This window comes from Drosophila hydei, unplaced genomic scaffold, assembly GCF_003285905.1.
Source record: "Drosophila hydei strain 15085-1641.00,03,60 unplaced genomic scaffold, DhydRS2 tig00008114-arrow-pilon, whole genome shotgun sequence".
NCBI classification, from domain to species: Eukaryota; Metazoa; Arthropoda; class Insecta; order Diptera; family Drosophilidae; genus Drosophila; species Drosophila hydei.
In genome coordinates this window covers 9,403,681-9,424,589 of record NW_022045827.1, presented here as the reverse complement: position 1 = coordinate 9,424,589, position 20,909 = coordinate 9,403,681, and the positions used below count along the sequence as shown (strand labels likewise).

The following is a 20,909-nucleotide window of genomic DNA, read 5'->3' as shown; positions in this document are numbered from 1 at the left end:
TTAAATTGAATCCGTAGCATTTTACACTATCATTGAAGCCGGATCCTCGATGAAGTCCCGGAAATGTTTTAGCCATACAGCGGCGACGGCGCCATCGACCACTCTGTGATCGGCGCTCAGCGTTACGGTTAGCATATTCACTTCCTTGAATCTAGAATGGAAAGCATAGAATTAGAGACAGATCTATAATTAGTTAGCCTACAGAAATACCCTTTGTCGCTGTTTGGATCCAATACAAGCTGTTTCGTTGTTGTGCCAATGGCTAAGATGCAGGATTGTGGAGGGTTGATGACGGCACAGAATTGATTAACACCTGGAGCAAAGATTGAAGCATTAGTAAAATGCTATAAGACATATATGTATATTAACTACGTCCTTACCGAACATGCCCAAATTGGACACGGAGATGGTGCCTCCCTGGAATTCATGAGGCTGCAGTTTGTTGTCGCGTGCCTTCCCTGCCAGCTCCTTAACATTCTTAGAGATTTCTAACACTCCCTTACGATCGGCGCCAAAGATAATGGGCGTTATAAGTCCCTTATCAGTGGACACCGCCACAGACACATCGACATCGTCGTATTGCCGAATGAACGTGTCCATCCAAGCCGAGTTCGCTTCGGGCACCTTGCGACATGCAGTCGCCACGGCCTTGATTATAAAATCGTTGATGGAGACGCGTACGCCTCCCTTCTCATTTTTCTTGTTTATGTGTGCTCGGAACTTCATCAGCTGTAAATATAATAGATAATATAAATAACTCTTCTACTACAAGAATGACATGGAAATCTAGATAGTAATAACAAATATAATTAACATATTTAATTCAATTAGCAACGACGCAGTGACAATTTTGATGAACTTCTTGATGTAGTTTATAAATAGAACAAAGATTTAGATCAGGTTTACTAATCGAAAGAGCTAGGCCTTGATTGGTACCATGAAATGATCCAATCTAAACAGAGTTTGAGAAGATAAGTTTAGATTGTCGTTAAAATTAATAACTAAAAATGGTCTAGTCTAGACATATATATATGGTCTACATAAAGTTTACAATTTAAATAATATACATTTAGTTATTTAACAATTGTTGTTATTCACACTTAAGCTATAACGCTGCGCTTGCTACTGAACTTACCGTGTCCACCTGGCAATGAACGGTTACGTAGTAATGTGGCAAATTCTGCTTGGACTCCAGCAGTCGCTTGGCAATGACTGAGCGCATCGTAGTCAATGGGATGTCCTTGAAGCGCGCATCAGACTTGGCAGGTTTAGGTGCTGGCTTTGATGATGGCGCGGCTGCAAGATCACCAGATTTAAGTGAGCCATGGACGCCAGAACCTTTGCCTGTACAAAAGGCCAGTATTAGTAACGGAACAGTACAAGCAGAAGTTGGGTTAGTGGAGCATATTGCATGCACACAGTGGGAATAGTGGGCTTATTGAGTATAACCTTGTAAACGGAGCTGCTTTGTTTCCGCTAGCTTCTTGGCCATGGGACTAGCATAGACACGACCGCCACCTGATGCTGCAGCCGGGGCGGGCGCAGGTGGTGATGGCGCGGCTGCTGGTGGCGGGGCTGCAGGTGCGGCAGCAGCAGGGGCTGGAGCTGCTGCTGCTGCTGGTGGTGGCGGTGGTGGGGCTGCTGGTGCTGCGGCAGCAGCAGGCGCGGCTGGACCACCGCTGTCAACGAAATTCTTGAATGCAGCAATGCTACTCTCATCAGGGACAATAATGCACACCAGCTTGCCGACTGGCACATCCTTTGTCCCACCGGGCACCAAAATTTTGGCCAGATAACCCTCCTCGGGTGTCTCAAAGCCCATGGTAGCCTTATCGGTTTCAATTTCGCACAGCAAATCACCTGGATAGAGGAGTAGTTGTTATTTTATAAGCGCTACTCCTAACGGCTCGAATTACCCTCGTTTAGCTTATCGCCTTCCTTTTTTTCCCAACCGACAATGGAGCCGCGATCCATAGTCGGAGATAGCGCTGGCAGCGGGACACGTATGTGCTCTGGCAAATTGGCGAAGGCGCGGACAAAATTGTACTTCCATGCTGGCAATAATTGATTTCGACTGAGGATCGCTCTACTATGTAGTGGTGACCTGCGAGGACAGATTCAAGTTAATTCCGTTAAATCGATTGACAGCTGGCAATCAGCTGATTGCTGTTATCGATAACAGGCACACAAAATGTAAACAACAACTGCTGCTGGCAAAGGCCAATCAGAAATTTTGTTTGAAAATTTACGGCAAGCGCTTATCAGTGGCGATTAGCTTGGGTCATCATGCGACGCTCATTTCACTGTCACGCACTGGATGCACGCACAAACATACACATAAGCACACGCGCGCGTATACACGCAAAATTAGCAAATTAGCACCCGCTTCCCGACAACCCACCCACTGGGCTGCATATGCAATATTACACAACACGCTTTATAACCTCAACAACAAGTTGGTCAGCCTTTTACCTGATGGGCATTTGATTGCCAACACTGCATAGGGTCCGGACTCCATAGTTAGAATCCGATCTCACCGGTCGGGCTCGAAGCAAGATGACGCGCAAGGCGCCCAATTCGTTTCTTGTCGCAGCGATAGAGCGTAGCATGGTCCTTATGGGATTTCGTCCGACGCTTTTGATGCTAGTTTCAACTTTAACGCGATATTATAATGGCTATTAACGTATTGAATTGAACAGTATGCTACACGTTCTGATAATTTAGATTTAGAATAAAACCAGTCGAATCTGTAGTCGAAAAATTATAACGCAAAGCCACCAGCCGACCTTATTTAACGCCACTAGGTCACAACTTGCTACGACGACTCTGTTTCAGATTTTGTACGCAGCCCTGCTTTCTAGTTAACATTGGTTGTTTACTCTTATCAGAACTGACTCCTCAGTGGATACAACTCTGTTAGGTAGTTCATAACAGATGTGTATGGCTCCACACCCAGCATATTTGCTCCTCACGCATTTCATTGTAGTCGACTATCGATTAAATAATTGACAACTAATGGAAACAATTGAACTTTATTTGAACATATTTAAGCTAAATCAAATTAAAGACTTTAGCTCTTTGAAATTCCTATAATTATTAATAATCTTGCTTTAATTTGAATCTTAAAACCATCAAATTTATTTGCGAAATATATTACACATTGATGTACATCTGTCTTATCGATAAGTCTTAAATGCTTATGATGGAGAATATATTTTTCTGACGATTACTTACTTAACAGAAGCATTTTCCAGTTAACAGTTGTTTATATTGTTGTATTTTCATTTTCCAAGTTTATTTTAAAACACATGTGAATTTGATGCCAATACGCATAATATATACAAAATCGAAACTCAACTACATTTCTATATATCAGCGTTGCCACCTGTCCACAGCAAATGTTTCACAGCAGGTAGCTCAAACATATGATAAAAGGAAAACAAGTAACTCATTTCATTCTAAGTATTTATTTTGAAAGTTACATTTGTAGACATAATATTCTAGGCCCTTCACGAGACGCACCAGCAAATGCAAATCACCGCATATTGAGTGTACTTCAACATGTGCCGGGTTTCCAGTGACACCAGAGCACCTGATGAAGTACAATAGACATGGGGGAGACACAAGATATTTGACAACGGGTGGAGACTGAAGTTTGCAAGCTAATGTTGAATGCGTCTGGCCACCACGCGCGCTACTTCAGGTACCTGACTGAGATAATCAAAACCAGCCCCGGTCACTGATTAGCGCGCACGGTAAAAGACGGCGCAGCGGGTTAGGGGAGAGGTACCAGACCAAGATAAGCCCAACCAACAGATGTTGCCAACTGGTTCGAAGTAACTGCTGTGACTCCTAAAGCCACGCAGGAAACGACCTTGCGCGCTGTGTCCATGCCGAGCTTTAAGGTTAACGATCTCTGTACGTGTGTCTGTTCATGCGACGACGCCGATGACTTCATTCCAAACTCACACGCATATATACACACTGCCGAACATACACATTCGTATATAAATGTATGTATAACCTCATATGTGTAAGCTTTTTGAGCTGAAGCTTTGTCGCCGCAGACGTCGCTTTAACCTCGCCAATTCTTATAGCAGCCTGTGAGAAATTTGCTGCTCGACGCAGATTTATGCAATAACAATACGAAATTAGTCATGTTTTTTTTTCATTGCGCACCTCGATCTGCCTGACCATACGAATGCACACATTCATAGATACGTGCTAATGGCTACATAGTCCACACTCCAGCGAATCGGATGTGACGTCATCGGTGGCCAAATGCGAAAGTAAAATTTTTTTCGCTTGCAGCAACAGTTAGTCGTTGTCATATTCGCAGCCAGGGACCGACCCTTGATATTCTATATTTGAAACGCTGTAAAGAAAAAGTCAAAGCTGAAAAGAAAAATCCAATATAGAAAGAGAAACGACAAAAAGAACCGGCGTTTCGTTGCTCTCACGCTCTCTTTCTCTCTCTATCTGTTACTAAGCGCAGCAACGGTACGTGCGTGATCGCCGACAAACACTCTCGCACACGCATACATATGACCTGGCAAGTTTTGTGGCGCAGCCGAGACACACACGTGCCCCACTACATTCGCGAATTCTCTCGTACATATGCATGTATATGCACAAACACCAACACGCAGCTAACTGCAGAGACAGAGGGCATAAAATCGAATTTGCAAACGCGTTCAAAGTATTTCGCCTCTTTTTTCTCTTGTTTGTCCTCTCTCGCTCTCTCTGCGTCTTGTCTTTTGCACGCTGTTCGCCAAAAAGGAATTAAATGAATTGCCAGCAGCTACACTTTTGTATTTTACAACAGCTCATAAACTTTAAGCCTCTCGCGCAGATTGTGGTATAATGAACTTGGACTTGCTGCCGCTCAAGTCTGTAAATATGTATGCGTGTGCTCGTGCCTGTACGAAAGTATGTGTATGTGATGTGTCACGGCGGCTGGTGCCGCTGCTGCTGCGATCGCGAGCAACTTTTGACTGCCGCGCGTTGTGAATAATTGCAAATTTTGTTCGAATGTCGTTTTGTCGTGCCCAGCCGAGCATGTGTTAGTGTATGTGAGTGAGGCATTTAATGTACATGTATGTACATATGTATATAGCAATGGCGACGACGTCGAGGCTGCCATATGTACATATGTGCAATGCTATATACGTATGTATGTATATATAATGAGCAGCAGGCTAGCAGACATGACTGCTTTATATACCAATATGTACCTATAAAATTATATATATATCTATATATATTTATATATTTATATATATATATATATATATATATATATATATATATATATATATATATATATATATATATATGTGCCTTGCTTGGGTGGGGCATTCCTAACCTCAAATAGTAACAATGCGCCGACGACTGCCGAGTGCATGTCTATCTGCCTGTGTGTGGGTGCTGCCTTCGCCTCTCAAACTCTCCGCCTCGCTCTCCGTCTCCCTCTCTTAATCTGAGTGCTGCAAAATGCAAACACATGCTTTTCAACTGAGCACGCCCTTAACCCTGAGTTGAAGTTTGCCATCAAATATTTTGCAAATCCGATCAGACACACACACACACACAAACTCACGCACACAAAATTGCCAAATTTAATGGTGTATGCGTAATGTCGTCGTGGGTCTGGGCAACATTTTTGTCTAAAATTAATATTTGGGCGACAAAAAGTTCTGCGGCGTGCTTGTGTTGGTGTAGCTTTGTCTCTCAGTTCGCGTGCGTGTTGTGTAGGCAAAAGAAATTTGGAAATATGTAAAATCTACAATGTGTAGAATCATGTGGTCGTCGCTTCAAACAATTTTGCAGCTATTTGCGTCACTCTTTCGTTGCTGCCGTCGGCAAGAAATGTAGAGGTAGCTTCGTCTCTCAGCATGAAAGTTTCGTCTGTGTGCGTACCGAAAATTTGTTGTCTTGTTGTTGCTTTTGCTACAGCTGCTGCTGCTGCTGCTGGTGCCTTGTGATATCAAAACGCTAAAAATAAACCCAACCTCAACTACAAATTTTGTTCAAGTCTTCTTTTATAACGAGCATTTCGTCGCTTTTGACCTGCGTTAATTCCGTTCGAATGGCAGAAAAACCCAGAAGCAATTACGCGTCGATGACGCTGTCACCCGCCCGCCAATCCGCTCAAGCATTGAATTTCACAATATGTTCTGTGTCCGTTTTTTTTCCATTACTCTTTTTTAACTGGTCTTATATTTCGTTCACAGTAAACTTCCGTTGCACTTGGCTTGCGTCTGTTTGGCTGCCTGGCTGGTTGAGCTTTTTTCTTTCTTTTCTTTGTTGCTTTAATTGTTCACACACACGCGCGCTACAAATTTTAACTTCATTTTCTTTTTAGTTGTCCATCGCTCATTGCACACACAAGCACAGACCCACTCACACAATTTCACGCACACACACTGAGAGAGACACAATCGGCCACTTGATGTGCAAATGGCCGACTGTGTGGCCGCCTAGAAACGCTCTGGCCTTTTATTTTATTTGGTTCTGATTTTGACTTTGCCTTTTGCTACTTGCTACTTGCTACTATTTTGCCAGCTCTCTGTCGATTGAGCAAAGCAAAGCGAAGCGAACCGCGCACGCCGGCTGTTGGTGATCAAATGCTCAATGTTGCTGCTTAATCAAAAGCCGAATGCGCGAATTTTATTTCGCATTGCCACAAAGTCGACGTCGCTGCTGCTGTCGCAGCCACTGCTGCTGCCAGCAGCGTCAGCTGTCTGTGTGTATGTGTTTGCAACAAACACTAATACACATAAGCAAAAGCAGCACCAGCAGCAGCAGTCGTATGTGTTGCCGTTTCTTTCGCTTCCTGCTTCCTACACCGCGCTTTCCGCTCACCAATACATGCGCACAAGCATATATTGCATATACTTTTGCCCAGTTCTCACTCACGGGTTCCTTTGTTATAAAACTGGCAGGCACCACCAGCCAACAGACTGCAACAAAAAGCACGCACAGTGGGTACTACGCTTTTCATGTCTTCAGCTTAGAGAAAAATATATTTTAACGTGTCCATTACATATCATCATTACATACATTCGACAGCAGAAAGCTATGAGAACTGAAGCTTTACTTTATTCTGTATAACATGTGTTGCACTGACTGCGCGCAGCAATTCTAAGTTACCTACCTTAATTAAGAAACAGATGTTTTATATAAATAATAAAAGAAAAACAACAGATGTATTATACCGAACTTTTCCTATTGTAATTTAATCTGTTTTCACTCTTCTGAGTAGAACAATGTCATATACAAATTATATAATATAAAAGTGCTATATGATGGGCTGATTAAGCAAGGCGTTATTTGCATTTCACGAATAGAGCAATGCGCTAATGAGTCAATCTATATGCGAGTAGGTATGTTCTTTCTGGTTCTTTAAATAAATCTTAGAGAATTGATATAAAACCTTTACTATATATGAACATTTATTTAAATTCAAGTATTACCCACTTTTCGCTGGACCAAGACTGTTCATATATTTATATGTATTCATTATAGAACAAATGAAATAAATGTATTGATTGACTTCTACTTTTATTTTACTTTGTCTTCAAGTCAAAAGCTTTCACTACATGCCCAACGTGCGCGTACCACTGTGCGACGGATTGATGTCTGCGTCTGGCAGGGCGGAATTGTCGTTGCCTGGCTGGCTGGCTGCTTGCCGTGCTGCTGGCGTCGCTGTCGATGTTGCTGCTGCTGCGACTGCGGCTGCATATGCATTTTGGCCATAAACGTGGCGTGCAGTCGCAGTCACTGCTCGCTCGCAACTCGGCTGCGTCCCTTGGTTTGTGCAGCTTTTGTGTCTCTTCAGCCCCTGTTCGCTGTTTGCAGCTCTCGGCTCTCTGCTCGCTACCTGTCTGACGCTTTGTTTTTCTGTGCTTTGGTATTGGTGTGTGTGTGTCTATGTGCACGTGAATGTGTGTGTGGCGTTGCCTCACTCACTGCTGAGGAGTGTCTGGGCGGCAATGTCAATGCGCCGCTGCTGCTGCTGTTGCAGCCGCCACCGCTGCTGCCATCGGTTGTGCCTGCCTCTGTCTCACAGTGTGCACTTTTTGCGATGCGCTGTTGCTACACAAACCGCCCCAGCCCCAGCCCCGCCCCGCTACGACAACTGCCATGTAAACGCGTTGGCTTTTCTTGCCCACTTCCATGATTCATCTTGGGGCCCCTGAAGTGATGAGCTCAGTGGTGAACAATAAAAAAAGAAGTAGAAAAAAAATATAAATCTCAAGACGGCTGCGGCTGGTTTCTTTTCTTCTCATCATTTGTTCGCCACTCGAGTATATATACATATATATTTAAGTCAGAATCAGAATCGGTATTGTATGGAATTTTTACTATGTATATGCTATTATTAATTAGCTACCAACAAATACTTGAGGCCTTAAGCAATATACACAAATTATAATGAATATCTATGGAAATACACATTTACGAAGAGTCCACCAAGCACACCTGGGCGTGCTTCCAACCACGTGGCTATGGTGAGGCGCTCGGTTGTGCCGGTATAAAGGGCTGCCAGCGCAAACAGGAGTCGTCGATTTTTGGAAATGTGCCGCGGCGCTTCACTCGTTCCTCATACTCATCCAGCACATCCTAGAAATTTTGCAAATATTTTCATATTTGAGCTTTGAACAGTAATTGATCAGAGTTAGCTGAACTCACCTGTTTTTTGAGCACTATGTGCTTGCCCTTCCAGTATTTCATCATGCCCAGCGCCTGGAGTGTGCTTACAATATCATACGAATAGATGGCCATTTCCTGCGATAAGCCGAAGATTACAATAATTATTAAAGTTCTACTATATCACAAGATAGAATTGCTCACCTGAGAGACATCTTTGATGCATAGCGTGTTGCCGGAACGATTGCACAGATAGTCCAACAGCACATCCTTCCAATATGAACGATATGATATAAGGCCCAGATCCGACAGCGGTTTCTCCGGCGAACCAATTTTGCCCTCGACACGGGTTAGCAGATAGCCTGGTAAAAGCACATTAAACACATGCCCATAAGTATGCTATAGATAGAACTAGCTTTCAAGTTCCGGCGTATTATTTATGGTGACCAACTTTGCCCCGCCCACACGGCCCTTAGCGTACCCAACTCAGCGTTGTGTGTTGTGTCTAGACAGGATTCCACAAAGTGTGCGTCCCAAATGGGTGGCGGGAAGGAACGAGTGAGCGAACGAACGAACAACAACAACAACAACAATAATAATGTCGACGACGACGGCGGCGGTTGGCGGCCCGGCCACATGAATGACGAGCGGCGGGCATTTAAACAGCGTTCTGGCGTACATTCAACCCAAAAGCTCAACCCCCAAAGCTCGACGACGTCGCCGACGTCTGGCAGCAACAATTCTCGAGTCTAGATAACAACAACAGCAACAATGAGTGCAGCAAGTAAATCAACGAGGACGAGCCCGGCGTGCCCTCACAACACAAAACCCACTGAGGCAGGCTCGGGTAAAAAAGGCAACAGCACAGACATGTAATACATACAAACAAGTTCACAAACACACACTCGTACGCAGACGCTAGACGCACTCAATAGCAGACACAACTGCAACTGGTTGAGTTATAGCGGGGAATGCGGGACTGAAAAAAACAGCGTGCGAAAGCTTCATCTCAGCCTCAGTTGTTGTTATTGTTTTTTTTTCTAACGTACAATGGAGCGGAACATGTGTATGTCACGTACATTTCTGCCAGCCCTATGTGTGCGTGAATGATCTTTGCACTCGCAGCTGTGCGATGAATTTGCATATCACTATCGATATGCGTGCCGCAATTGGCAGCACAGCTGCTTATCGATAGAATAACTTTACAAATAAAACATATTTATGTCAGCGCTAATTTGTATTCTACAGTAAACAAAAATGAAGTGCTGCTCTGTATTGAACTGCAATTATACAAGCCAAAAGGATGGGAAATTAATAAGTTTCTTCGCTTTACCGAAGAACAACAAACTTGCCAGAAAGTGGCTCGAATTCTGTGGCAATCCAAAGCTCAAATATAGCAAGGGCATATTCGTTTGCTCCGAACACTTTAGGCCCGAAGATATTGGCGGCGCCAGAAGATTCGAAAGGGGTTTGTAATCACAATTACTAATTATTTAAATGATCTAATACCATTTTTCCAAAAGGCATGTGCAGGGGGCGATTAAGACCAGGTGCAATACCCTGCATTTTAAATTTAGACGGTGAAACAACAAAAAATCGAACAGAACAGTCCAACAACAAAAGCATAGAGGACGATCTTTTAGGAAGCTTGAATATAAAAACAGAAATATCTGTATCGGAAAACAATGAGGACGAAGCAACCAGAGGATTGGAAAATTTGCAGAAAGTGATCAAAACTGAAGTTAACCTTAAGAAATTGGATGATCTTCTGGATAGAGAAAGCTCCGAGGCTGTCATTGACGAGCTAATTAATGAAATGTATGTTTAAATTTCAATTAGAATTCCTCAGCTAACTGAAGAGCAGTTTAGCTAGTTCAATTGGTTTGCACACAAATTAAATTTGCTTATACATATATCAAATTAAGACTTGATATTAATTCACTTATTGGCTTTTCCATTACAGCAAGGACTTACGTTTGGAAAATATGCGCTTAAAAGTCAATTTACAGTTGGAGCATAAAAAATACAAAGCTGAAATTAAAAAACTAAATGAAGAACTTGAAGACGCCAAATCGCAAATATTTCAACAACAATATATGAAATGAAGAAACTGCAGCTATTCGCCAGTCAAAGGAAAAGTGATAAAGAGAAATCTAAGTGATAGACAGTTGTTTTATGTCTCTTTTGTTTATTTTATTATGCCTACCACTTTCTATATATATAATCGAAATCTAAATGCCGCAATTATCAACATAAATATTTGATAGGAAAATCCTTCACTAAAATATATTTAAAAGCCATGAACCTGTGTGAAATGTCGTAGCCAAATGCCTTTCTACGTTAGAAATGTAAGATTTATGCCTAATGAAAAAACCCTAATAATACTTATGATTTTTAATCAATTTAAGATATATCCATTTATGTAATATATACAAATTATAGTTTTATATCCTGAAAACATTCTTATTAATGCTGCGCCTCAAATACATAATATATAAGCCCTAATCCGAACTGGATCAATAGTTATTTTTGTTCGTTTTCAAAGATTTGCATACCACTGTACGCGAAGCTTTGAGGTCTGCTCTGCACTACCCACATGGATATGCAGTTGCTTTTGGGCTAGCGTTTTGATTTCTTTGCGTCTGTCGTTGCTCTCTCTCTCTCTCTTTCTCTTTGTCGCTCTTCGTCCTGTCTGCGTATATATTTTTGTGTGTGTGTTTCTTAGTGTGAGGGGCAACGTCGAGACGACTTTATCGATCCATGGCTGATTCGCATTCGTTGGCCGAGCTGCGCAGCATTGCCTACCCACAGGCGCATGCAGTTGTCTCGACTAGAGAGCAGACTTGCAACTGATGAATGCAACAACAACAACAACAATGCGAAACGTAACGCAGTTGCAAAAACAATTAACAACTTAAGAATCTTAGTCAATTAGCAGTGCACTAATAATTGTTGCTTCTGCTGCCGCCGTTCTTAGTGCAATTAGCAAAAAAGCTCGTTTGCCGGGTATCCGATACTCGACTACTCGTCTACTCGACTAGTTCACTAGCTGCAGCCGCTTGCTCGACTCGCAGCACGCAGAGGACGACGCCCTTTCATTGTGACCTGCGCTGACCTTTGTTGTCTGCCGCCAATTGCGCTGTTGCCTGTTGTTGTTGTTGCTGCTGCGTTGCTGTCTGCAAAAGTTTTTGTATATTTATTTTCTTCATTTTGTTTTAATTTTATTTTTATGCGCGAGCTTTAAACGCCCGCTGAAAATTTTTGGGGCTGTAACTTTTGCAACGTCGCTTTGTGGTTGGGCTTGATTTCATTAATTAATACATTAGCCTGCAGATAAGGGCGAGCATAGTCCCTCTCCCTCTCTCTTTCTCTGTCTCTTTGCACATTTGCATATTGCGTGCATGCAGTTATTACACCTGGCCATATTATGTACTTGATACGCACACACATATATATATATATATATATATATATATATATATATATATATATATATATATATTCATGTATACATATACATATGACTATCTCGCTCGACTGCCTGGCCGTTTGCTAATGAGCCAGACTCGTCGACCGCTCGGACAGGCGGCCCAGACACTTGACGCTGTCCTTAACCCTTGCAGTTGGCCCCCTTGTCTTGGCCGGACACCTGTCCTCCAATACAAAAGGGCCGAAACGCCACACATTTTCTGGGTGTTTGTTAATAATGACGAAAACTGTTTGCACTCGCACTACGTTCCCTCATGCTGTCTCGCTCGCACCATACACTCGCTTTGCTTACGCTCTCTCTCAACTCTGGCCATTTGCTTGTTTGTTTGTGTGTGTGTAAGGTCAATGTCGTTTCGTTCGTTCTGCTATGCCCTCCCTCCTCATTCTTGCTTTCTCTCTCTCTCTCTAGCTCTCTCTCTCTTTCTATCTCTCCTAGGAGAGGAACGTGTGTGGACGCCCGCATTGCATGTATCGACTTTATACATAGAGACTGACGTGGACGCCGTTGCCATTCATCCCATCCAAGTCGCGTATGACTCAAGTACTTGGCGAGAGCGGGGGAAGGGGTTTAATTCTTTTTGTTGTTATATTTTTTTTGCTGCCGCTGCTGCGCCTGTTTCTTTATTGTCTGGCGTTGTCTTCGTCCATTTCAAAGGCGGATTAATTTTAAACAATTTTGGTGGCAACAGCGATAAAAAAAATTACTTATACTTGCATATACATAGCTATATATGTGTGTATGTATATGTGCTTATGTGTGTGTGTGTGTGCATACACACCTGCGAAACTTGGTCTACGCCTAATTGATGCAGAAATTGCATGCATCGCTCTGCAGCATGAAAAGCTAAGCTCGACTGGAGCCGCTGTCTATGGCTGGCATGTCGCTTGACTTCTCTCATGCAATCATGATTAACTATATTGCACTACTAGCCCGCCATATAAGCCAATGAGTCACACGCACACCTCACGTACCACTTAAATCGATAGCCGGCTCATTATGGCCAGCGGAAAATAAATATACAAAAATATTCAATTTTCTCTCCACTTGTTCCCCATTTGCTTTCAGGTTCTAAGAAACAGCAAATATCAATTTCATTTTTAAATATCTGTGTTCTAGATCGAATATGTCTTAGGAAGATATTTTAGAGAAAAAGAAGCATAATCATATTTCATGATCAATGATATGATATTTATGTATAAGCTTTGGTTAAAAAAGAACAGGAAAGCATATAAAATTTGACTGAAAGATGGAAATTGCAAAAGGCTTCGGTAAATATATTATAATTGAAAAATATAATAATTGAAAAATATTTTTTTGATATTCAATATTATAATAAAAATCAATACAAAATATAGAATTCTATATTTCTATATTTTCAATTTAAAAATAATAAAGAAACTTTCAAAGCTCAATATAATTATTTTTAAGAACAAAAAAATAATCTGAAAACTAATTATATAAAGTTTTCTTACAGTTTCTCACTTTATTTATTAATTTGTTTTAATTTAAGAATTGAAATATTTCATAAATGGAATGGAAGGAGTAGTTCAAATATAAATCTTTGCTTGAGGATTATATAGCCAAAATTGAAGAAAATATTGGCTAAGGAAGTAACTAGTCTGCCAGCCATCCTTATAAACGTTATTTACTTTAATAAGACTATTTATAAGTTAAAGGTAAATATGAAAAACGAGCAAACTTCAACAAGGAACTGAGTCGACTGCGCAATACTCGCTGAAGCTACTTCATTTGCAACTATATATAAGAATATAGGAACTTTAGAAACTATATTTCTATAAACTATATTCTAAATGGGCGCGAATTTATCATGCCAACTCGCATCGAGCTGCACTCAACTGATTAATTTCGACTTCCAAAACTCACTTCTCTAGCATCAAAAGCGGCGAAAGAGTTTGCCTTCATACGGACTGATGGACAGCAAGAAGAATATAGCTTAAAATCAATATGCGCTTTTTAATTTGTGAACGAGTGTAAATAGAAAAGGAAAATGATAATCAAAAGCGCTAGAGCTATAAACAAATCAATTATCAAAATGTATATACAGATGATGTGTATATAATTATATATATAACAGCTTAGCTTTTCTTTCAACTAACATGTTTCACTCTGTATAGAATTTACTCAATTTAAGTTCCAGCTGAGAAAATATATAGCAAACATATATTATATATTATATAAGAAAAATAAAAACTATAAGAAACTAATCTGATCAGAGATTCTTATTGAAACAAACAAACTTGAAGTCAAAAATTGTTAGTAAAAAGTTTAGAAGGCTTAAGTTATTGAAAAAGTCAAAAATTGTTGGCAAAAAGTTCAAGTTCTTGAGCTGTATCTTATATATGGGAATAAAAGATTTGAAAATTCTTTAAAGAAATTTCAAATAAAAAACTTTCCTTTAAATCACACACTCAAAACTTGATCTTTAGGGACTTTTCTATCGCTTTAACTTTAGATTATTCCCAGTTATGTTCAACAAATAAATTGTTGTTAATCATAATTGTTTAGTAATACTTGTACCACCCACGAAAATGCAATTTTTGGACTTACTGAAATCAATGAGCAGCCTGCCGTAGCCCTTGCGCTGATATGGTGGCAGTGTCAGGATGCAGGAGACGTTATAAAACGAGTTTTTCTCCTGCAAAAACGGAATATGCTGAAAGTAGAGATAAATTCGTTAAGATAATCGCCAGATTGACTGAAAATGCAGTATTTGAGATCAAGACTAGAGAAACCTTAACTTTCCCTGACTTTCACTCAAGTTTATATTGGAATAAACAAAAGGAATTGATTTATTGAAGTTATGAGTTAATTGTTAATTCAATCGATGAGAAAATGCTGGAATGATAAGTCAATCAGACGAGCATATAGATGGAGCTGGAGCTGGAGCTGGCCATGGATAGACTGGGGGCTCAGACAGCTTTGGTTTGGGGGTTTTTGTCATTTGATGCTTCTAGCTTTTTCGGGAGTTCAATGACCAGGCGTCGCAGAAACTGAATCGATGCTCTGCAGCGTGCAATGCGTAAATACACACGCACACACACACACACAGGCACACATCATGTAGTACATATGTAGCTGGGTATATAGAAATATCATGTATATATAAGCGTAAGGGGCATACGCGCTAATAGAGAGCGGGCGAGACGACAAAGAGATCCAAACCAAGTTTTTCGACTGTGCAGCGCCTGATGCTGGCAGAGGCGGGTATGGGTGAGGTGGGAGGGGGAGGGGCTGCCAAAAAATACGGCTGGGTGTGAACTCCAAAAGGCAACAATTCGCAATTCGCAATTCGGAAATACATTTATGTACTTTGCATTTTTATTCTTTGTTTGCCGCGTCGTCTGCCATGATGTCTGGGAACGCACATACGCGGCCAGCAGCAGCAGCTGGGTTTTTTGGCCAACACCCCAACCAGTTGGAGCAGGCGCACGACTGAGCAGCGACCGTCGAGGTGCACGACCTCAATCGTGCACGCCCCAGCAGCAGCAGCAACAGCAGTCGCAGCAGCAGTCGCAGCATCCCCGGCTGGCTGGTTCAACTGCCTGCCCCAATCCGTCATGTCTGGCTGCTGTCTGGTGGCATAGTTGCGCAGTATGAAGCCGCATGGTGGCAGGGCCAAGGTACTCCACACACACAGACAAAGCATTGCCAAAATTTAACTAACTATGAGTGTGAGCCATGTAAACTAGAAACACCCGAATTGTGAGTAGTGTGTAACCAGCTGCTGCTGCTAGTGCTGCTGCTGCCGCTGGTGCCTCGGCTGCACCTACGGGTTCTGGGATGAATGGAATACAGAAAGCCACACCAACTACGCTTGGGACTGGGTCCGGGACTGTGTGCCTGCGCAGCAGCCCGGCGCGACATGCGCAATTTGTAACACAAACCCAGTCTCTGGCAGCGCCCAAAAAACTTGTATGCAACTGCAACTGCGGAGGGGGCGCCGCGGGGGCATCTTGCAGCTGCAGAGCTCGGCTAGACGCCATGTTCAGGGGGAGGTCAAGAAACCGTGCGCACATGGCAGACAATGTACTTTGTGTTTATGCCTTTTTTTCTTCTCTCAATTCTTTTTTTTTTTTAGTTTGCTGGGGAAATCTCCACTTTGTGCCCGCCCGCCCTGCCACGCCCCGCGGCTGGTGTCAGCTTATTTACTCCTGGCTCAACGCGGTTGACAAAACAATTTTTGGGTATGGTCAAGAATGCTGCCTGTCTGGGCATATGTACAGCAGAGCACAGTCTATCTATCTTCCATGTATTACATGGATTCTGGATGCTGGATGCTGGAAGCTGTATTCTGGGCTCTGGGTTCTGGGTTCTGGGTTCTGTGTTCTGGGCTCTGGGCTGGGCCCAGCTCTGCTCGGCTCTGTCTGCACACATAAAAGAATCATAAAACTGTGAAATGGTATTATTCAATTTGGTTGCAAGTTTCCACAAAGAGAACTAAGTATGGCCGGAGTTAATAGATTGATGTATGAATACAAAGTAAAGAAAATATCAAACAAATATTGTCTAATGTTAAGTCTAATCTTACTTAGTATAAAGTTAGCTTATCGATATAACTTGGACTTGCATAATTCATATAAATTGACAAGTTTCGTGAGGGCAAATCAGACTCGCTTTACTCCTCATTTCGTACTCCCAACTCACATTTGTTACTTAACTTGAACTGAAATTTAGCTGACAAAAATAACTGTGCCTGAAACTAAAACTCAGAATACTTTTTGGCTAGTTAACTATAATAATTTATACAAATCTGCTGCAGATAAACTCAACTTCAAAGAGAGGTGGAGAGGAGCTCATGAACAAAAACTGAACAAAACGATTTTAGCACTACGAAGATTGAGCTCTGAGCTCAATTGTTGTTTATTTTTTTTTTAGAAAATTATTAGTGTAAAATAGAATATATAAGAAATATAAGTTGAAAATAGATCACATTTTGCATAAATAAATAGAATTTTGAGCAAACTTATTGAATTTTGTAAGGTGCAGTCAAAACCCCATTCAAAATAATTTCCAATCGGTTTATGATACTTGGGAATTGGCATTGAATATAGAGTTAGTTAGCTATTATTCAATATTATATTTTTTGTGTATGTTTATATTTAGTTATTATCATTGTTTTAGATTTTTTATATAATTTATTCTTATATTTCATCATTATTATCATTTATTCAATAATAATAATCATCAAATTTCGCAAATTCAGTTCGAGTTTTTATGTAAAACTTCAATTTCTTTTAACGAAATCAATTTAAACTTATAAAAACTTTAACGTTATTTAGTCCACTGTACATTAACCCTGTTTCAATTTGTATATTATGAAACACATTTCAAGTTTTTAAATCAATTATGAGAAGTTGATTTGGAATTCTATATATATTTTATAAAATTAGAAATATAGCTAAGTTCTGAAGGTTTTTAAAAAGTTGAATGAACTTGATATATATATAAATATAAAAGCATATATAAAATATATCATATAAATATTTATACCACATATATATTGGCTTAAAACAGAAACTTGAAACTTGAGCTTTAATCTGCAACTACTAAGTGATGTTTTAAGTACAATTTGATCAGATATATATATATTCATATATATATAAATAGATATATATATATATATATATATATATATATATATATATATATATATATAAATATATACAGAAATAACCAATATGTATTCAAAGATAATAATATATAGATAAAATATCTGCCCGGTTGAAACAGTTTAAATTTTACATATTAATTGATTCTTCTACAAACTAATTGATTGTATTTCTTATACTTATACTTATACTTATACTTATATAAGTATGATGATCCATGATTATATGAATCAAACTCACAAGTTAATTCAAGATATTTTAAGCATCGAAAAGGGGCTTCTCTTTCAAGAAATCATGTTTACACGAATGCTTCCATATATCACATATTTATACGACAAGCAAGGCAAATCGAACATATATATTATCTGGAACTAGAAATTTCGATTTCTATAGCTTCTGTTATACAGACAGCCAGACAGAAAGTAGCTATACATAATTTACCATTGCCAATAGACAAGAAAATATGAGTCTAAGTGGAGCAGAGGCGCCTCTGCACATCAAAAAGTATGGATAATGCCGACGATAACAGTTACCAGGTAACAAGTTGTCAATTAGCATATGAATATGCCTATAAAAACCTATTAACACGCCTAATTAACCAACTAATTAGCCCAAATATGCAACTACTTTCATTAGCTAATCCATAAAGCAAAGCTGTAGCTCACCTTGCTGAAGTAGCCGACAATGTGACAGCCATCGACATCGGCCAGCGTCATGATGTAGAAGAGAAACGGCTCCACGTCGTAGTAGAGCGTCTTGTGGTCGAGGAAGAACTTGGCCAGCAGGCACAAATGCTGGCAGTATTGCTTGTAACGCTTGCCATCCACCTGCCACACCTGGAGCTTGCCTTTGCGATAGATCTCATCGCCGGGCGGATGCCGCCAGACGCATTTCTCGGCGTGTCGCTTGATGCCCGTCTCGGACTTCTGGTAGCGCAGGCAAAACTCACAGATGTACATCTTGGGCAGGCGGGCGGCGTCGTCCGGATAGGGCGACTGATACCACACTTTCATCTTATACTTGCCCATGCTGATGTATCTGCAAAAAAGGAGGCAAATTCAGATTAGATACAGAGGTCTTGCGAGGTAAATGGAAACGCACTTGATGCCCTTGCCAACGGGCAGATCTTTGAGCTCGTCTTCGATGCGCTCGGAGGCCTGCGCCTGCGCCTCGCGAAACAGCTGTAGATCGTAGTCGGGCACCAGGCCAGCGAGATTCGGTTCGCGATCCTCGTCCGTGCAGTCTTTGTCTATCTTGACCTGGAAGCGAGCACATCATTATTGCATGACATCACAAAATGGAATTGGCGGGCTCACCTTGTCGTTCAAGAAATTGTTGCTCATGGGTCGGAAGTTGGCACGGGATTCGCGTATTTTGGCCAGGAACTCACGCTGCTCGGGCGTCAGGGCTTTGAGGTTGCTGTTCTGGTTGCCCGGCGCCGTGACAATGTTGATGGGCATCTTGAGGCGCTGCTCATTGCGTAGCTTGCGCTCGTTGGCGCGCTCTTTGCACTCGGATGCGGACATGTTGTGGAAGATGGGGCATGCCTCGGGCAGAAAGTGACGATCCAAATTGCCGCTCAAATGGCCCGACGAATCACAGCCCTCGATGGGGCACTTCTTTTCCAGCTGAACGGCGGGCGAGACGGGTCGCGACTTGATTGAGGTCATATCTTTCTTCACCTTGCACTTGCTGTTGTTGCTGCTGTTGAGGCCGATGGCTGTGGGCGCCTTTTTGGCCGGACTCTTGGAGAGCACGCGCTGCTTGTCGTCTTCCTGGTCGAGATCTGGATCTGATTCGGTCTCGCTGCCCGGCTTAAGCTGCTGCTGCTTGGAACGACGCATGCTCAGCGAACGCGTCAGTTTGCGCATGGGATTCGCCTTGTCCTTGCGCTCCTCCTCGCTGTCACCAGCTCCAGCAGCAACTCGCTTGCCCTTGGCATTTGACTTGCCCGTCGCCGGCTGAGAGCTATACGAGTTGGTTGAATCCGTTCCCTCCGACTCGCTTATGGAGCTGGTCTCGGAGCCTGAGCCGCTGTCCGAATCATCGCTGCCATCACTGCTGCGGCTCTTCGCGCGTCTTCCAGCTGCAGCCGGTCCATTCTTGTTGTTGTTGCTTGCGCTGTTCGCCTTGGCCTGCAGCGCCTTGGCACGCATTTGCTTGGCGCGCACAGCCGTCGCAGTGCTGGCCAGCTTTAGCGGCACTTTCCGTCCGTTCTTTACATCCTTGTGCGAGTCATCTGTGCTCATGGATGAGGAGCTCAGTGAAGGTCGTTTGTTGTCCCCATTGCGCTGCGACTGGGCATTGGCTTTGGCTGGCAGTGGCGCCTTGTTGTTGCTGCCAGTTGCCCCGCTCGCTGCCTGCTTGGTCGGCGCCCCTGTTGACGGCTTACGGCGTGCGGCAGCTGACGCCACGTTGTTGGTCATGGTGCGCGGATTCTTTTTGGCTGGCGGCGCGTCGTCGTCGTCGTCATCATCGTCGCTGGATAGTGCACCATTGCGCTGATTGCTGGCTGCCACCACAGAACGCACCTTGCTCGAAGCAGAGCTCAAAGCGCTGCTGTTGCCTGCGGTTTTCGGTTTCTCATTCTCTGCCGGCGTCGCTGCCGCCTTGCGACGCACAGCGGTTTGTTGTGTTTTTGTTGGCTGTGGTTTTTCCTCGGGACCGGCAACGCCCGAACTGCTCGAATCGGTATCCGAAGAGCTGCCCGTATCTGTGCAGCTGGATGAGCCACTCGACGAGCTGCTGCCCGAAGTGGAGCTCGAGCTGCTGCCAGATTCCATGTTGATAAACAAAACGTAAATAGAACTGCGTTAAGTTTGCTTGCAACGCGACTCCTTTGCCTTTGTGTACTTCGTCGCAATTCTTCAGCAGTGAAAATGCACTGCAGTAACTTTGTTTATTTGTGCAAAAGATTTTTCAGTATAAATATGCAAAATTCTATGTTTGTATTATTTTTGCAGCAAAATGAACAAATGAGTTATATTGTTCAGCATTGAACTAGTTCGTGATGGCATTTCAAGCGAACAGCTGTCGAGTTACCACAAACTAAGAAGGTTACTCAATGATAGGCTCGCAAGTGTTTTTCACAATTTTTATACAATACCTTCAAAATTCTTGCTGCACTTGTTTTCAGT

The 20,909-nt window shown here is 42.2% G+C and overlaps 3 protein-coding genes across 4 annotated transcripts; 1 reads left to right on the top strand and 2 right to left on the bottom strand.

Annotated features, from left to right (window-relative positions):
- LOC111600716 (dihydrolipoyllysine-residue acetyltransferase component of pyruvate dehydrogenase complex, mitochondrial) lies at positions 1 to 2,836 on the bottom strand. 2 transcript variants are annotated; one of them, XM_023316977.2, is made up of 7 exons: positions 2,473 to 2,836; positions 1,917 to 2,104; positions 1,450 to 1,860; positions 1,136 to 1,344; positions 381 to 729; positions 211 to 313; positions 1 to 151 (listed from the first exon to the last, which is right to left on the bottom strand). In XM_023316977.2, exons 1-7 carry the CDS (start codon positions 2,607 to 2,609, stop codon positions 22 to 24), a joined length of 1,527 nt encoding a protein of 508 aa, XP_023172745.2. In that variant the 5' UTR covers positions 2,610 to 2,836; the 3' UTR covers positions 1 to 21. The 2 variants fall into 2 exon arrangements, with proteins under 2 accessions (XP_023172745.2, XP_023172756.2); XM_023316988.2 differs by having other exon boundaries at positions 1,136 to 1,296.
- A 414-nt stretch (positions 2,837 to 3,250) lies between these two features.
- On the top strand, positions 3,251 to 11,180 carry LOC111600706. Its single transcript, XM_023316966.2, has 4 exons — positions 3,251 to 3,412; positions 9,901 to 10,120; positions 10,176 to 10,470; positions 10,616 to 11,180. Exons 2-4 carry the CDS (start codon positions 9,910 to 9,912, stop codon positions 10,755 to 10,757), a joined length of 648 nt encoding a protein of 215 aa, XP_023172734.1. The 5' UTR covers positions 3,251 to 3,412; positions 9,901 to 9,909; the 3' UTR covers positions 10,758 to 11,180.
- Positions 8,285 to 20,728, bottom strand: LOC111600698 (histone acetyltransferase KAT7). The gene is made up of 7 exons (XM_023316956.2): positions 19,089 to 20,728; positions 18,874 to 19,031; positions 18,438 to 18,810; positions 14,711 to 14,816; positions 8,857 to 9,014; positions 8,695 to 8,790; positions 8,285 to 8,625 (listed from the first exon to the last, which is right to left on the bottom strand). The coding sequence occupies exons 1-7, from the start codon at positions 20,553 to 20,555 to the stop codon at positions 8,509 to 8,511; spliced, it is 2,475 nt and encodes an 824-aa protein (XP_023172724.2). The 5' UTR covers positions 20,556 to 20,728; the 3' UTR covers positions 8,285 to 8,508.
- Positions 20,729 to 20,909: the final 181 nt, after the last annotated feature.

Bases quoted from the DNA above. Each gene is read 5' to 3' on its own strand.
- LOC111600716 (XM_023316977.2), bottom strand. From the start codon at position 2,609: ATGCTACGCTCTATCGCTGCGACAAGAAACGAATTGGGCGCCTTGCGC. The intron at 314-380 runs GTAAGGACGTAG...TCTTTGCTCCAG, and splicing joins GTCCAATTTGGGCATGTTCG to GTGTTAATCAATTCTGTGCC. The intron at 152-210 runs GTATTTCTGTAG...TTTCCATTCTAG, and splicing joins GATCCAAACAGCGACAAAGG to ATTCAAGGAAGTGAATATGC.
- LOC111600706 (XM_023316966.2), top strand. From the start codon at position 9,910: ATGAAGTGCTGCTCTGTATTGAACTGCAATTATACAAGCCAAAAGGAT. The intron at 10,121-10,175 runs GTTTGTAATCAC...TTTTTCCAAAAG, and splicing joins CGCCAGAAGATTCGAAAGGG to GCATGTGCAGGGGGCGATTA. The intron at 10,471-10,615 runs GTATGTTTAAAT...TTTCCATTACAG, and splicing joins GACGAGCTAATTAATGAAAT to CAAGGACTTACGTTTGGAAA.
- LOC111600698 (XM_023316956.2), bottom strand. From the start codon at position 20,555: ATGGAATCTGGCAGCAGCTCGAGCTCCACTTCGGGCAGCAGCTCGTCG. The intron at 19,032-19,088 runs GTGAGCCCGCCA...GCTCGCTTCCAG, and splicing joins ACAATTTCTTGAACGACAAG to GTCAAGATAGACAAAGACTG. The intron at 14,817-18,437 runs GTGAGCTACAGC...CTCTACTTTCAG, and splicing joins TTGTCGGCTACTTCAGCAAG to CATATTCCGTTTTTGCAGGA.